Below are 18987 nucleotides of genomic sequence, written 5' to 3' on the forward strand. Positions count from 1 at the left end.
CAGACCACATAAGTTAAGCCATTAGTCGATTCCAGGAAGCTTTTAAATACAAACAAAAAAATACACCCTGGGCTAGATATTTATCGTTTGGGTTTGGCAACGAAACCCGAATCTTATTACAGTTTGTCCATTGCCATTTGTCAGATTAACCCTATATCTTTTGTGAGCACAAGTTTCTAAACAGATATGCATCTACTAAGAGCTTCTATTGTTTAAGTCCTGCAAGATACAAAATGACTATGGACACAATACTATTACTACTGAAGTACAAAAAATAAATAATATACATCAACACTATTGACTAAGATCACGAGTTTATTGTATAGTTCTTCAATTATTATATATAGTACATAATTATTATATACTATATAATCATGTAATTTATATACACGTATGTATATTTATATAGATATTAACGTATATATTTGCAATTCACACAAAAAATATGTACTATTAAATAACGCTACACAAACATTTACGACGTTAATAACATATATAGATATATAAATATAGGTACAAATAACAATAATATAATGTATTACATAAATGTTTTTTTTTCTTAAAAAATAATGTTCTATGGTTACAAAAATTACAATAATAATAATTTATCATCTTAATGCAATAATAATAATACATAATATAATATCTTAAAAAATAAAATGTGACACTTAAACGTTATAAAAATTAGTAATCAGTGAGCTTTGTTTTCATTTTCATTCTCAGGTTACACAAACAACGTTGTTCAGAGTGAAAAATAAATTTATATCTAATTTGAATAATATAAATATATTTATATAATAATATATATAATCACGTTCACACCCCCCCCCCCCGGAAATTATTTATTTGTTCAAAAATCGTTTAAAGTTTGTGTACCGAGACAAACCAACGAATTTGAAATTGCAAACAATCGTATGAAAAATTAAAAAAATGAAAAACGGAACGCAATTGGAAAGATAAGGACGAGCAACGAATCACAATTAATCGTATATAAAAAATAATATTATTATCATTATTAATTGTATGCGCTTACTAAACAATAATCAGTCTAAATTTAAATAGAGAAAAAATTACAATGAAATCAAAATTCATGTGGAATGTGTCGTATCCAAGTATATTTATAAATATGTAGTAGTAAATTAGTAATTAATACAATAATGTATCGTTCAATGAAAATAAAATGTATAAAAAAAAAACAAACAAGTAGAACCTCGATTAAACACCGTGGATGAGCACCTTGATAAACGAATAATATTGAGGAAACAAATATAATATGATGGGTGTATGAGGGGAGAGAACATGAGCGAGACAACAAAGATATGGCAAACATATTCTTTTTTTTTTTTCATAAGGGAAACAAAGTTTATCCGGCTAGCGCTATGGCAATCGTCGTCATATTATTTTTACATCAAATTATAATTTATCAAAATTAAGTGGCACGGCGGGCGGGCGGGCGGTCGGTCGATCGGATCAGGTGACCGACGAGTCGGGCTGGGACAGATCGATGGAATCACAGTCCAGCGGCTGTTGTCTTCTAGAGCTGGCGCTGGTGGCCAGGCTGCTCTCGATACTGTCGAAGAACTCGACGCTGCCGTTGTCGGTCAACGATTCTGGCGGCTCTTGGACCTCGTCCAGGGCCGGCAACAGGACAGGCGTCTTCTCCAGTATCCTGTTCTGTCGGATCAGGTTGCGACGTCTGAACAGCGGTTGATTTTTTTTCTGCGTTATCGAAAAACAAAAACAAATAGCAAAACAATATTAATTATCATCATCGTTACGGTCAATTTCGTTATTGGCAACAAGCAGTAGCGCAGAAGTCCATGCCATTTTTTGACCAAAGGCTCATTTACAACATCATAACGTTTCCATTTTAAATAACGCTACACGTTACCAAACAACAATAACATATTTTTTTGTATATTAAGTTAAAGCAGCTTTGGTTGTTGAAGAGTAAAAGACTTCGGCGCTACCGTTAACGACGTATCTGAAAAAAATACATCAGAAAAACAACCGTGCTGTATGATAATTTAGGTTGTTACATGCATAATGACTGCGGTGTTAGGGCAATATGTAATAAGAATTATTATTAAATACAATCAGTGTGCGTAGAAAGTTATAGGGGCAGTCACGGGTGTTGAGCGCATGCGGTTACGGTTAAGATCGTTATCGTTTCTCGATTACCAGTGTAATTCAATTTAATTACTTATGTACCAGTGCAGTATAGTAGCAGACAAGTATAGTTTGCAGTGCTTAGCAACGTTAATGAAACCATCTACCCACCTATGGACGAAAACCGAATGTCTGGTGCCCGAAATAAAAAACTATATAAGTAAATATAATATTATGTTTTGCGCCACGGCCATCAAAAAAATGAATTCATGTAATCCTAGTTAGATTACAACAGGTAGGTTACCTACAATAAAAAAAAATAGCTTCTTGTATCTTTCAAAAAGTACACCCCGTATTTTTTTCAAACTCAACATATCCACAAGAGATGTGATTATTTCTAATTTCGATCAAAGAAAAGCTCATAACGAATATAAGCTATTAACGAATAATTAAATTACGATTATTTTAGCTCAAAATATCATTAGTTAGGTATATTGAATGATATGAAAAGGATGCGTTTTGTTTTTATCGAATTTTCTCAATATTTCAGTTAGAGAAGGGCCCCTTCCGAAGGGAGGGGGGTGTTAAAGAGAAATCAAGACTATTCTTTTGCCTTAATCGTTTTAATTAAAAGCAGTTGACCTGCCAGTTTTTTTTGCCCGGTTCTTCTATTTATAGAATACAAAAAAATTTGCTTTCAAACTTTCGCCCATTTTTTTTGTAAAACTAACGGTGCTGAAATCTTGAACGGACATTTGTGACTGGAAAAAAAACGTTAGGATCGTAAATCGATATTCCATTATCGCGTTGAATCCGACAACGCGAAGAGGTTTACCGTTATCAATTACCGGTTTATTATACAAGCAGAACACGGTCGGATAAAATTATTACTATAATATAATATTATATATATATATTTTTTTTTAAGTCGTCTATTCGTCACAAATCCTGTACCGGTCGGTGTCATTCATAAAACGTCACTCCCGGTAAACCCCCGCCCCAAATAATTAGAAAAATATAGTCAAACAGAAGGTAGGTACCAACAGGGGGCGGCAATGTAGTTCGAAAATATAGTAAAATAAACAACCTTTTTAAACGAAAAAAAACGTTAATCCAGAAAACGGACGATCGAAATCAAAGTAGAATCGTTGAAAATAATTGGGGAAAAACAGCGATTTCACAATGTCCACAGTATCCGTCGCCGTAACATCGTCCATCAGAGAGCTGCTGTACAACAACAATATACAACAACTACTACTGCAAGGTTAATAAAAATATATTATACGCACACACGTTACACTCTACGGGCATTGTGCGCGAGCGACCGTGCGTGTGCTTTAACAACAATATAATAATAATAATAATAATAATAATAATAATATATAATAATATAATATGGTCTGTTAAACACGAGGGTTTCGCAATCCGAAAGCGGCCTGCCTGTACTAATCGGTGAAAATTCGAAACATGTTTTTATCATTATTATGTCAATCTATTTTGTGTTATGATAACCTCCCGCGTGTCTTCGCGTTGTCCGAAAATCGCACCGATCTCGTCTTTTTCTCGGGTTAGATTGACGACAGAGGTGTACGAACGACAACGTCACGGTGAAATCTACCGCACAAGCCGGCGACAAGGTGTCTAACACAATGTACTCGGCGGACAATACTCGTGTGGCATGCATGTACGGGTTTTCGCGTGACAGCTAGTGCGACGAAAAATGTGTATGCGGGAAAAATCAATTTTTACATTCCGCAAAATGACGAAACCACGCTGTTGGGAAACCCACAGATCTTATACAGGCGTTACGCAGCCTCGGCCAGCGCTTAAGTCTATGGACAATTTGGAACTAAAACGAACAGCCGTCAGTGCCGTTGTCCCACGGTTGCTCGTCCACCGACAACTCCCGCAGTTATCTTAGGTGACTCAAGGGGTTAGGGGTACTTTAAAACACTTCTTTCGAACAACTTTGACGGGTTTCAATGAAATGTATACAGCATATTCTAGCAATGAAAAACTAGTCTTTGATCGAAGAATTTTCTATTGGAATCCATACTTTTTACCCCTAAATTCATACATACACTTTTAGAGTACGGCATTTTGCTTAATTAAAAAAAACCTTCGATTAAGCACTACATAAAGCATTAAACTTGGTTTTATATATGTCAAACAAAAAACATTATACAAAAGTTGATGCTTGTTTTTTCAACCCTCTGATTAATTCTTAAGCTTGTCGATGAGTTATGTTTTCCCCGATATTATTACACAAGTCTGCCGACCAACTCGTACGGCAAACCATTTACGATTTACCGGTTAGAAAATATAATAATAACTCGGTACATTTAAATCGGTTTTACAATATAATCTTCGATTGCAGCTTTCGCTCGGTGCTTTCCCGAACCAATACGGGTTTATCCGGACCAGCTCACAAAATGTCATTATGCTTATACGGCAGCCCGTCAGTAATAAAACCATCGCATTACGTTTTATAACAAAAAAAAAATAGTTTCTAAAGCCCGCCCCGGCCGGTCGACGACGGCTATTACGGGTAAAATAACGTTGATGAGTTCAATAAGTAAAACGGTTAAAAGTATATTGTACAGTATAGTAATAACAATAGTAGTATTTGCGGTTGTACGAAAGCGACAGTTTTGATTTCCGGTCGATCGGTCCGGAAAAAGTGAACAAAAATTTAACAATAAAGAACGACAGCAAGTATAAAACCGACGGTGGCGTTACCATGACCTATGTTTCCTCTCCTCCCGAGTCCATCATCATTATCACAACGAGGACGATAATAATTAAAGAAAATCGAAAACGACTTTTTCTCATCGACAAAATGATTATATCACAGTTTTCGCCAGATGGCCGCCACAGACTGTACAGAAACGTTGGTTTTAGCCGGAAGAAAACAATACAATGCGCGTTTGTTTTGCTAACTATTATTCGATACTTTTAGCACACACACACACACACCGCGGTGCGTTAGACTGTATGCGGAGCTTAATTAAGAAAACTGAGATAAGCGCTGAAAAAAAAAATCCAGAGATAACGCGAAGAGCGAAAGATCCGTGACCCGCGTCGAGATAAAATACAATACTTATATAAAAAAAAAAAGCAACACAATTAATCGACGAGAGGCAATCGATAGACCATGCAAGTATTTATAATATAATAATATATACAAAAGCGGTTTGAACTGAATACAAAGCTTCATAAAATATATTATGATTGTGTGCGTGTGTGATGTCTGTGTGTGATACGGTGTGATGTGTATACACATTGAGATGATGATGATGATGAGCCGAAACGCTGTAGGTGACAATTACGTAGGGCGAGGGGGCGGGGAACAACGATGAATTAGATACATTGTGTAAAAAATAAATAAAAAACAAAAATAATATGCAGACGCTGTGGTCGTTGTATTATGTGGTGTTGTATACATACGTGTGGGTTCTGGCTTCGACCTTGATTCGACATTCAAAATAACAATAATAATTATTATAACGAAACAGAACAAATAAATTATAATTATACAGCTCGGATGTGACGACGAGGGGCCTTGAAGCTCTCCCTTCGTTTATCGCTAACCAGACGTTTAGATAGATAGATGTAACGGACCGTGGCGCATCATGATCATTTTCAGCGAGATTAGACTAACGCCGGACGTGGACAACAAAAAAATTAAAATTTGAAAAGCTTGGTGATCTAAAAAATACTGCAGCCCACACAAGGTCAGGCGTACAATGAAAAACACAATAAAACCAAAATCAGGAAAAATGTTACCGACAATAACGCTAAAGTTTTGAAAAATGCGTAACAAATTTTTTATCGAGTAAATTATTATTATTTAAAGTCAAGCGACGAATGTTTTTGGTTGTAAATATTTTTTAGGTATTTTAGAAAGTAAGTTCAGGGGTTGAGGAGTATCATGCAACAAGCCATAACTCTACAATAAAGGGAAAGAAGGTAAATATTATTAAGTTTTGAAACTTTGATTAAATTAACATTTTTATAAACAATACAAATGATATCAGACTTACGGGTTTCGGTCGACTTGAGTCGCGTTGCGTGTGTGTTTTGGGGACATTTTATACTTTTATACTCCAAAGAAGCAAACAAGCGAACGTTGAAAAGCTAATTTGTTTGGTAATTTTTATTTTTGTAAATAAATATATATATTTTTTTTTTGGGTGATGGTGTGGTAGTGTGGCATAATATATGTATAAATATATATATTTTTTTTTTCTATTTATAATGTGCGTGTAAATGTCGTCAAGACACATGATATAAAAGCCTTCCACGTATGATTTAGGATTTCCGTATCCAACTGTTAAGTATGTTGGCGAACCTCTTGCTGGGCCGTACCTTGGTATCGTCGGCCGCCTGAGACCCGACAGTGGTGACTTTATCTTTTACAGAGTTTGACCGCTGTTGAGATTTCGTGCGGGCCAAACCATTGCCGCCGCCGCCTCCGCCGCCACTAGAATCCCGTCGGCCCCTTCTGCTGTCCTGCAAGGAATCCTGTCGGCGGTGGTACTTGCCGCTGCCGATGGACGTCTGGTGCATGTCACCCGTCGACCGTCCGTTAGGCGTTTTAATGGAATCCCAGTTACGGGGTAACGACTGGTCCGACTTGCACTTGTTCCACGACGGGTAAGGGTCGCGGGGCTCACGGTACGAAGACGGCGGACGGGGAGCGGAGAACGCCTTTACCGGTATTTTGCTGGGCTGTTTGCTGCGCGCCTGGTGCGCCGATTCGGTGCTGCTATTGTTCTCCTCTTGGTGTTGCTGATGGTGGTTGTTGATGGTCTGTGCATGGTGATTCTGTTGATGATGGTTCTGGTGCATCGGAGGGGTGGCGGGCAGCGCCAATTGAGGTAGTATCGGGTTCGACGGCACCAAATCCAACCACTGACTCTTGTGCGCGGCGTTTGCGGCGGCGGCGGCCGTGGTACCGTTGGTCATGGTGGTACTGATGTTATTGGACGGCGAAGACGATTGGACGACGGTGTTCCGAGGAGACGAGTGCTGCTGCTGTTCTTGGTGCAGCTGCAGCAGCCGCACTCGGGCCATGGTACCTTCGAGTTCTATTCTCTTTTCTTCCAACTAATAAAAAATAAATAAAGAAAAAATGGCGTAGAATTTAACTTACGAGCTAACGTAAATACTCTACTCACTTGGAATTTCAGTTCTTCATTATCCTCTTTGCTTTTGTGCAATTCGATAGAAAAATCATCTTTGGATTTGCTAAGGGATTCGATTTGACGCATTAAATTCTGCAAGAAACAGTTAAAATATCACAGTTAAAATTCGTTCAATAAAGTGGATTATAATATCCAATAATATTTAATTTAAAAAATGTATATATCTTTGCACCACTGACTTAATTTTAAAACGATTCAGTTCAATGGAAGTGTGAAGAAGTTATTATTGGGACAGTTGTTTGACGTTAAAATACATAATATGGAGGTGTATGTGAGGGCGGGGGAAGTTGGAGATAAATGTTGTTAACATTAACGATATAATAGATATTGAAGAATCTAACCTAACCCAACAGAGCTGTGATGTTGAATTAAGTGGATGGTACCTAGAAAAATATCGTTGATAGTACACGCCGCTATACTTATTCGGTTATTCAAGAGATCCTAATGTGTTACCTTGAAGATAAATGCAGCAAGTTTAATTTTACCAGCAGATCAGATCATGATCAACCGTATACGTCATCGCGAAACCTACAATAGCCAATGTCGTTGAAGCCCCATAAATATAATTCGCCGATGGTTAGAGAACCCGGACCTGATTACAATTATTAACCGTAAAGCGTTATAGCTACATGTATTATTTTCTATTTGTTTACGTCAAGTGTTAATCCTAGCAGAAGGGCGTTGTTGCGTCTCCACCTTGCCCGAAGATGTGTGAGTAACATGAAATAATCGAATTACGAAAAAACAAGATATCGCGCGCTGAGGTCACTCGTAAATAATTATTATTACAGGCCAGCGAATCCCCAACACCGTGTCCCAGATGACCATGATTGTGTTTCTAATTGGCTCGGATTCCAAATAAAAATAAGTGCACATCTATGATGTTTAGTTCGGGTCCGGTGTATTTAATAACGCCACGATACAGTCTCGTCACATTTACACAATCGAGATGCATTCACGGATAACTGCGAGTAGAAATCGCCATATAAAGTATCAACTCTGATTAAATAACCACAAAATGAAAATGATCTTAATGTACTTTAACCGTATTGAATAATACAATAATGTTAATAGCTGATATTGGTCACGCATATGTTATTTTCTAAAACATCACACAGCCGGTAGGTACATACGGTTTTATAAACATACACAGCGACTATATCCTTGAAAAGTGCATAATCATTCGGTGTGTTTAAAGATAAAATATTAAAACAGCAATATGGCCCGCCTACAAAAACTAAAGAAATAAAGGCGAAACAATGAAGACCCTTGCACATACAATACATAGGATTGGTATAATAAATTAAAATCGTGTGGGCACTCGCCACTCAGTAAACGCATATGGTCAACTTGTGATGAACTTAAATGTAAATATGTCAATGTGGGTTCAAAAATGAAAATTCGTAGGATATCCGTAGTATTATTTGTAATTCTAAAGGGGCTATTTAAAACCGGTGGGCGATTGTTTTATGTTACCGAACAGTCTTTTAACTTTCGAATGCAGTCATCTTCACTACATGTTACACAATTGTGAAGTAATTACTATTACCATTACTATATGGCTACTATATTAAAAGCTTTTAGTTTATTCCATACGTACCACGAGTAAAAAAAGAGGTATGCATTAGAGGGTAGTGTGTCATCACTTGATTTATGACTTTTGAAAAAACAAATAAATTAGTTTATTTATCGATTTGATACTACCATTACCATTATTTATTGTATTTTATCAGACGAAATAGCATAAAAAAATAAGCTTGAGATTTCTGAATAGCGAATTTTGGTAGTATTAGATAAGCTTTAATAGTGAAAACACAATCTCAATATATCAAGTTAATAATACTAAACAAGATATTTTTAATTAAAGTTAGGTTATTAAGCTTATTAAAGTTAAAACGAGTAAGTCATTATTCAGTTATTTAGTATTACTAAATATACTAAGTAAATAGCGATATTAAAGGAAAGTTCCTACCCTTCTGGAGGAAAGGGTTAATGATATTTTCTTGGATTTTTACTGTAAATCGATAGTACAATTCTAAAGATTATCCCATACATATTTGGAAAAAGACTTTTTGGGTTTTTTTTTCGATTTCAAAGGGTAAGAAGTAAACTTTTTAAACTGTTGGCCTAATAAAGTATCTTTTAGGGACGATTCGTCGATCTATAAACCGTTACATGATGAAATCGGTTCAGTGGCTCAGGAGATAAACAATACCTTCTAAGCTCCGCATCGAAGCTAAAAATATATAACCGACTTACTTTATTTTCATAAGATACAGTGATGAGATGTCGCTGCAGCTCAATGGGGTTGAACGTTTTCAAAATGGTAGCCAGAGTTTGTTTCGGCAATGGCGTGCCACCAGCCGATCTGTTGAGTACATCTCCGGGGCTGCTAACAATGCCGTCTAGAATTCCCAGCCGTTTGGCGAAAGTCGGAGAGCTCCCGGCTTCCTGTATGGGCGTACCCCGGCCGTCTAGATTCCTGGATATCGGGTCCGAAGGTCGGACCATTTCCACCAGTTGTCTGGAACGGTCGTCCGTCTCATACGAACATTGCTTGCACAACTCGATGGACGATAGGTTGGCCGAATGTTGGCTAAGGGTGTAGTAGGCTTCCCGAGTGCCCGATGAGCTTGGGTCAGTGGATTCGGGCTGGACAGGGGCGAAACCGTTATGACTAGAATTTCTCACGAGTTTTGACTGTTTGCCACCACCACACAGTCTTTCTTCGAGTTCTTTATTCTCACACACCACAGCCTTGAGCTCGGCGAGAAGCCGGTGGATTTGCGCTGCATTTGACAAACTCTCCGCCTCCATTTCGGTAACTCTATCCAACAGCGAATCGCGCTCCTGTTTCAAGTTGGTCACGTGAGCGCGGAACACGTTGTAATCGTCCACGAACGCCGGAGTCGTCTGCTGTTCGTGGCCGAGGTCCTCCAAGCTCTTGCATCGTCTCTGCCGGAGGTCGTTTTTACTGGAAGACTTGCTCAACCTGTTTTGCAGGAACTCAACCTCCAGCTTCAACTTAGTGCCCTTGTCCTGGATCACCTCCAGCAGACTCCATAGTTCGTCCTCGTCTTTGTTTTTCCTCGAACTAGTCGAACTGCTGTCCTTGCTCTCCGTACAGAAACCACTGTCCTGCACGGTGCCCACCGACGTGGTAGTGGCCGGTTCGCCGCTCTTCGGTCCCTTTCCGTGACTGTTGCTTCTACTCCGAGGCGCCGTCGACAGTCCTCCTCCCGCAATCCAACCCGAAGACTGTGAAGACGCCGATCCCAACTTCCGCCGAACACGCACCCCGGGCTCCCACCGGCTCTCCCCGGAACCGACGCCCTGCGATCCAGAACTTGGTTCAGGACTGGATAGCTGTTTTTGGCGCAAGTGCGGGAACGTGTCCATGACAAGGTCCCTAAACTCCAACAACGCACCGACCTCATTCTGCAATTCCTGAAAAACATAACCGAAAATTTATAATCCCTTATTAAGTAAAAGTTTTATTCTATTTTTCATAAGATCGTCAAATAATATGACAATTGAAAAGAGGTATTTAGCATTGGCATTTTAGGCTACACATTAATTATTCAATATTATATATTCCTATAATAACAATCGAAACACGCTTAACAATTTACATAATTTTAAAATCAATTTATGGGCTTAGTTGTATATGAATATCAGAATATGAATCCCAAGTGAGGTAATTTTACCTTTGTATAATTATACACATTGTACTTTCTATATAAATATATATAACTCATGAGTATTTAAATACACTTATTTCCTGTATAATATAAGCTGATATGAACTATAGGAAATTTCATGTACCACCTTATAGCGCAGACACAACTAATACTAACACTAGAATAAAAACTTTAATTAAAACGACCGAAAATATCTATTATACTTTTATCTAACTCTAATTATTACAAAGTAGTTTTTCAATTTTTATGATCGCATAATCTCAAGAGAAATAATAATAGTTGTTTGTTTCCATTTACACATACACTAAAGACACGGCTATAACTTTCCGAACAATGGTTAAAATAAGCTTACTTTTTTGTAGTACCTATTTCTCGGATACAGCTCAACTAATTAACTAATTTAGAGTAAGAAACTATTAAATTTACCCCTAGAAATGGTGGACCTTTTTTTTATTAATCTTTTAGGCGCAGGTTTTTGGATTAAAATCTAAAAATAATAAAATATTTAAATAAACTCTTGAGTACAAAAATAATTCTCTTAGAGTATACGATAGCAATGTTGTAAATATTTTATTTAGAACCAATTTAAATGTTGACTGCTATTTTCACTATAATCCATTAGTATTCAATTATGCTATCGTTACTTTTACATTATAATGTTTAGTTGATTTATAGTGACGATAGTTTATTTGTATAGACTGTACGACAGTAAAATACTGTTTTAGAAAGTATTTTGCACTTTAAAAATACAAACTGTAAATGGTTTATGGTATTTTAAGGTACATATATTAATAAATCATATTAATGGGTTGTTTAATATTTAGTTTCTATATTTTATAGTTATATTAATTTTTATTCATAATACTAACTTAATTAGTTTTGTCACATATAGTTTACAAAACTTGTACATGATATAATAACTACTTACAATATTGTAAGACCATTAACTTCTTCTTCTTATCGTGTCCAAAGACCATTAACTAATTAGTTGTATCAAAATTATATTATTTTTGCATAGCCATTATTGATATTTTTTTTTTAGACATCATTATTCAGTAAATTTATTTCTCTTAAATTATTTTAGTACAAACATTTCTGGAGTGTTATTCTGTGATTTTCTCCAAAAAGTGAAATTATCATATTCTACGAATTAATTGATTATTTAAAAAAAAACGCTAAGTAAGAAATAAAAATTATAATTTCTATGAAAAATACTAAAGTTTAGTAAAAGTTAGAATTCATATTTAGATAAATACCTGTGATGTGTACATATTTATACTGGTGATTATAATACGTTTTCTAGATAAACTTGCATTCGTGTACTTGAGTAGTACCTACTTTTATTTCACATAATGTGACGTATATTGTTATGTTTCGATATACTGTGTAATTATTATAAAAAAAAAAAATTGTTTTAAAAATATTTTAACACAGTTTGTTAAAAGTATTTTTTCTCGCCAACATAATTTTATGGTTCTGAGCCTTGTGTTATCATACACAATCGTAACACTTGTGTGTAAGGTAATACAAATTATCTAACTTGTAAAGTAATAAACTACTTTTGTGTAAAATATATCAAGCAAGAGAGACATGTGTGAATTATAAAACTATTAAGTTCAATCAACACATACGAGTGACGAAATTTTTATTTAAAACACTTAATTAAGGCTATGTGAGTTAGATCACATGTTAAATATCGGTCGAATAGGTCATTATAATACATAATTTATGTATATACATATACACATTCACGCAAACTGTAATAAGAATAATGGATGATAAGAGATGTAATAAACACATTCTCAGACCTTCAATGCAATCTAACAGTGGCAACGAATGAGTTGATAATTATTACTGATTACATAACACGCAATGTGTAATGCATCGTCTAAACCAACACTAGAGGAAACGACAAAAAAATAATATGCATTACACCGACCTGTAGAGCGAGGATAGACTTTGCTTGTTCGTTGATGAGGTATTGAAAGGGCACGGCTTGTACGGCGGACGCTCGGTTATTGTGTTGGATGAGCTCGTCGCCACGGCAGTCCATCCCACGGGGGCTCGAGGCCCCTCAAAGTCTAGAAATAAACAAAAAAAACAATACGTTATAGCATTGCGTTTCACTTGGAAGACGTATACACACTTATATTTATGTGAAACCCTATACAAAGTACGCAGTCGTTAATTGCACGTCCTGTGAAACTATAGAATTTTTGGCACAAGCATTTTACATAATAATATATTTGTGTTACTTTGTTAGTTTTCAAACGTAAATCATGTACCGCTGTGGCTAATGCATTGGCGGTTCTAAGTACACAATAGTTTTGCATCACGCGCCGGTTAACTTAAGAAGCTTAGATCAAGTGCAGGAACATACTTGAAATTCGGTCGTCTCTTGCGAACGACCGCCTAGTAGCCAATTTTTTTGGACTATCGATGACATTAATTGCCGGTCGTGCACCTTTCAGTATTATTTTTAAATTGTAATAACAAAAATATACATTGCGTTATGGCTCGTTCAACTACACCGCCATCGCCGCCCGCTGCTCTTCGGTACAACAAACTCCGGTTTTCAGTATTTCACGCGTTATTAGCCGCCGTCGTCTGCGCGTGTATTCACATGGACCAGAACCAATCGCGTATCGACACCAAGAGTATTTTTTCTCCTATTTTTTTTATATTTTATTTTTATATATAAATATTTTTTTTTATACGAAACTCTGAAGAGTCAGACGACGATCCCTCGGCGGGTATTAGAGTCTGCGCCGCCAACAACACAACGGTGCGCGTTTTACACCACTTGTTCCGGTGCTCATAACAATATAATGGTAGCAATAACAATGCACATAATGGGCTTACAGTAAACCCGTCTGCAAATTTCGCGGTGCAGAATGATTTCGAGAACACCGCTAGGTGAAGCGCACACGCACACATAATATACATCGTACCGACCCAATTCGAGTTGTGCTCCGAATCACAGTTTTACATTATACACAATAATATATTTATTATGGTTCCATGACGGGTTAAAAGAATTTTCCGAGGCTATCTTTCGGCCTTCTCCGGAAAAGCGTCATAAATACAATTTAATTAACTGGTTTCGCAATACACACAATATGCGTGCCCACATTTTATTACGGCCGTTTGCGCCCTACTCCGTTCTATAGCACCTATAACATAATGTCTATAGTTAACATAATAAAAAAAAATAATGAAAAAAACCGGTATTTAGACGGAGACCCCCGAAAAAAACGACAGCGGCCGTGAAAGTTGCATATTATCTTAACCTATAAATATTCGATGAAGACGCAGGAAACGTAAAGCGACGGCCGCATTTCAAATATAAAAACGAGACGCCGAGTTTAACCATACCGAATATAACATTATAATGTAATATATATACCTCTACATATACATTTTAATAAAAAATACATATATATATGTATTTAAATAATATTCAGACTAGTTTTCAGATCATGAGAACAAAAATCCGCGACTAAGTGTAGACATATTATAACATCTACATGAGACACCAGCGGGGAGGGGGGAGGGTGTATGACCCAGATCGTTTTAGCAAACGATAGTATAAAAAAAGCGTATCGAAATTATTTGTAGATTTTATCTCTAAAAAAATACATTCTGTCAAAATATTTTAGACGAGCGCGGTTAAATTTAGTATATTGAAACATATTGTGCAACTACAAGTTACAATTTACAATGAAACCAGAAACATGAAAGTATGTATGTATTATATCAAGATATGCAAATTTTTACACCAAGATGATTTTTATGAGTTTCATATTAAAAAAAAAAAATCCAGTCAGACAAGCCGATTGAGTTGAGACTTGTGATTAATAATGAATAATGATTATACAATACCATATGAAATTACAAATACTATAAACCCGACAAATGTATTACTGTATGTTACAGTATTTTAATACTATATATAATATATAAATATGCATGTACGTGAACAGGAATTGACGGTATGTTCACGCGTGACCGTTTAATCATAAGTGGGACACGACTGCTCGCAGGCTCACGGTGCGTTCTAGAAAGAAAAACTGTTTTTTTTAATGAAATAATAAAAATAGATGGACCCTAGTTTTGCTTTTGTAGTGTTAAACATTATAACATCGTACAGGAAGGATTGCCAAAAAGCAAAAACGATGGAATAAATCGGAAAATGCCTATTAGCTTTCTATATAGATTTAGGGTAGGGTTGGAATGCGACGGTGGGGCGGCAACCGAGGCTAGAGAGAATTCAATGCCGGCAAATTGAACGTAATTGGCCGTGGTTGGACACGTCGACGCCCAGCTTTTAAATTAATGGATTTATTTAATGCGAGATCTATAGGAACAAAAAATAAAAAAACCTTCCAGTCGGTAGCCGGACAAAATATAATGTTTGACCGTCTTATGATAAACAAACTACGTTATATAGTGCTTGCAAAAATCAAAGGGAGATATTTGTGGGTTTTTTAAATAATTTAATCGAGCGAACAACATAAAGGAAATCTCACAGAACGTTTGAAATTATTAATCGGTTTCGGTCCGTGTGATGGGAAATAGGCAACGTCGCATAAGCCACGCCAAGGACAAGGGACAGCCTCGTGTCACATTTTTTTTTGCTTTTCTATTTTTTTTAATAATAATATTGTTCAAACATTACATACAGCCTACAGGCGTATGGCCAAATAAGCCTACGACTGATGTCCCGCTCCGATCAAAGCTGTTGGATCAAAGATAATGACAAAAAATCGTTGCCAAAAATCACCACGTGCAAAAATAACGGACGAAGTTTGAACGATTGACTAAATAGTTTTGCTTGTCACTGTTCAAATATTTCAAGTTTTAAAATGATTAATCATTTGAAATCTTCCGCCACGTATTAATTTTAATCGGTGTAAATTATAAAAAAAAATGTTAAAATCAACATTACGACGAATATATATATATATATATATTAATGTACTTGGAATGACTTGAAAAATAATTATACGACTAAGAGAAGCTTTGGCTTTCAAATGTCTGTGAATGATGGGATCAAAGTGGATTACCCTCTAATAGAATTATGTATTTTTATAGAATCGACCAAGGTTAACACGCCAGTGGTACCGCATACATGGTCATTGACTGTCTATAGGGAAAGGAGCAAATTTCAATAAAAAAATATGTATCAACGGATACCGTCAAAACTATTTTGCAAACGTTGAAATCTGACCCGAGCGGGCAACCAATTATAATGAAATTGCGCGTACATAATTTACGCGTTTTCCGTTGCGTCACTGTTGTCCTTTCCTTATGAATTATTACACGTAGTTAATATTATAATATAGCATTATGAATCCACCATAAATATTTGACAGTTTAATTCACAATCCGCGGTCGTATGACTAAGGCCGATTACGTAAAATATCAAATAAACACAGCAATACGGCAAACATGTACTGTGTTACGGATTACACTGTTCATAAATAAACACACGATACATAAATAAACGATGGAAAACCTTGCACCAAACGCATAACAATAATAACATAACCACGTGGGAGTAAATACACGTTTAAATATGCATTCGTACAAAGGCGTTTGAGGTGCATTTCACGCCAATGAGACTCGGTCAATGTCGAAAGGTATACTCAATATACATAAATGGGCATAACATTTTCCCCCGCCATATAGTGTTTCTGGATCAATCCTGAACGACGCCAAGTTTGACAGTGCTTTTTACATAATTTTTTAACAACACGATATTGCTTTGCTACTAGTCATACGTTCCGACAAGTCTTTACCCATAAATATATATATATAAATAGACTTAGAGTGACCAGACGTCCTGACTTGAACGGGACACTACCGATTTTATATTATGTGTCCCGCTAAACTTTTAAGTCGAGTCGGCATGGTAAAATGTACTGCCTTTCATCGTATTTGGATACAGTTGACGAATGGAGCAGGGTTGTTGACCTAAGAAAAACATAGTACCTACGTCAAAACGAATTTTATGACACTAAAATCGCTATTTTGGATTTTTCCCCTATACTCAATATTTTTATATTTTCATTAAACGCAAACATTTTCAACATCGTATATAATTATTTCTATGATTTTATTGTAGGTATTTTATGTTCTTGGGTTTTCCTCGTCAGTAACCCCATAGGATCTTCCTTCTTATCCTATCTCCCCATCACTGCTTTCTCAGCCGACAGCCTATTGGAAGGTTTGTGATACCTGTCCCGCTTTAAAAAAAAATATCTGGTCACATATCTTAACTCAATGCAGCGCTATGCATCACTAGAGTAAAACGCTTCAGCAAAACACGATAGGTGCCTGTATGTTACATCGACGATGGAATGCTGCTGGAATGCGTGCTCGCTAACTAGGTAAGAGAAGATGGTCTTGGTGACAGTCAAGGCAGGCCGAATAGCGATGGCCAAGTAAATAATTCAATGGGATCCCGTTATACATGGGAAACACTTTCAGTTCAATACAATTTTTACAATCGTAATACCATAGATAACATAAGATAGAAAATATGTACTAGTATTTCGACCGCCGTTACTCATTTCACGGAAGGTCTATTATATTGAGGAAAATTTCATTTAGTACACTTAATCGTTTAGTTTGTCAAGAATTTCATTTCTTTTTTTACGCGGTAAACCGGGAAATGTTTTAATTGTAACTCGGGCTACTAACCAAATGTACAACGACAACAAAAACCACTGTTATCTATGCACCATACCCACATTGTAACGAGATGTACGACGCGATAACTTGTTACTGCCGGTATTGTTTACGAAAATTACACGTTAGTTCTCCAGCAAAATGATAAAACACAAGATGTAATCGAAAAACGCGCGTGTATCCGAGATGAGTACATTGTAATGTGTTTTCCTACAACATATCGAAGAGAGAGAAAGAAATAACGTCGGATGAAAACACAATTACCCGCACACGAGTAGAAAGCGAATTAAAAGAGCATAACGCGTCCGTTTTATATGAACTATTTGATACAGTAGGCGAGGAGCAAACTAGGAGATTATTGAAAATTATGTTTACGCTTCTTACCGTTTCCTTCGCCGTACGTGCGCATCACAAGCCAGTTGCAAAGGTCAAGCGAGCCGGCTGACCATCTTCGATATTCGTATACTTTTTGGAAACGCGAACACGTGATAGGTGTACGGAGAGAAAGTCGCATTATTTTAAGTAAAAAAAAAATGAAAGTTTGTCAGTAAAGTCTATTACGGCAATGGTCAATTGTGTATTGACTACAGGACATAAATAAAATATCCGGATTGCATAAGCGACATTTAACAAACAATTGTCTAAAAAAGTTAGTGTGATATTCAATTTTTACTCAGGCCTATTAGTATCCCTTTATTTATTTAATCTTTGTATTTAATATAATCTAATGATAATATCAGAAATTTCGGTTTTTTTCCAAAACACTTAAATTACAAATATTGTGTTCGCCTTAGTCCGTTTGTTTGCTGTCTGTGGTAAAATAGATCTCAAACATATTTATTATTTATAGTATACTTTTTAAGAGTCTTTTTTTATAACCGTTACACAAGTCAAACTGTCAAGGGTTTAAAACATGCACTAAAAATGTTTACATTATCCTCTTAAATGCAACGCCCTTCCGCTAGTGAATCGATAATGTTCCGTCTGTACTTCCGTTGCGTTTGTATATGTATACAGTGTACACTCCATCGTAAAACCTATGAGTCGGGTTACGTGGTAAAATTACCAAATCAAAAAAATAATAACACCGGACAACGACCATCCTTTTCTATGGACTACACGAAAATTCATTATTCGAGTAAATTAAAAGAACGGCGATAACAATAATTATTATTGTCATTATCATTAAAAGAGTGAAATCCTAGTCACGGATTTGAAAGCCGATTAAGTGCATGTTCGGAGCCGAAGACTTTAGCTGCTGCACGATATAATTTATA

The 18987-nt window shown here is 36.2% G+C and overlaps 1 protein-coding gene across 1 annotated transcript in view; it reads right to left on the minus strand.

The window, feature by feature from the left end:
• Positions 1 to 365: 365 nt before the first annotated feature.
• Positions 366 to 18987, minus strand: part of LOC126846870 (uncharacterized) — a 35748-nt gene continuing 17126 nt past the window's right edge. Inside the window, exons 2-6 of the mRNA XM_050586702.1 lie at positions 12957 to 13098; positions 9576 to 10763; positions 7290 to 7388; positions 6478 to 7218; positions 366 to 1719 (exon numbers count right to left, since the gene is read on the minus strand). Of these exons, the coding sequence (XP_050442659.1) occupies positions 1471 to 1719; positions 6478 to 7218; positions 7290 to 7388; positions 9576 to 10763; positions 12957 to 13070 (2391 nt within the window). The 5' untranslated portion in view covers positions 13071 to 13098 and the 3' untranslated portion in view covers positions 366 to 1470. The remainder of the gene's footprint in view (positions 1720 to 6477; positions 7219 to 7289; positions 7389 to 9575; positions 10764 to 12956; positions 13099 to 18987) is intronic.

This window comes from Adelges cooleyi, unplaced genomic scaffold, assembly GCF_023614345.1.
Source record: "Adelges cooleyi isolate 19-005CV unplaced genomic scaffold, UGA_ACOO_1.1 ACOO_flye_CR_arks_rails_tigmint_CR_PRNA_9, whole genome shotgun sequence".
Classification (NCBI taxonomy): Eukaryota; Metazoa; Arthropoda; class Insecta; order Hemiptera; family Adelgidae; genus Adelges; species Adelges cooleyi.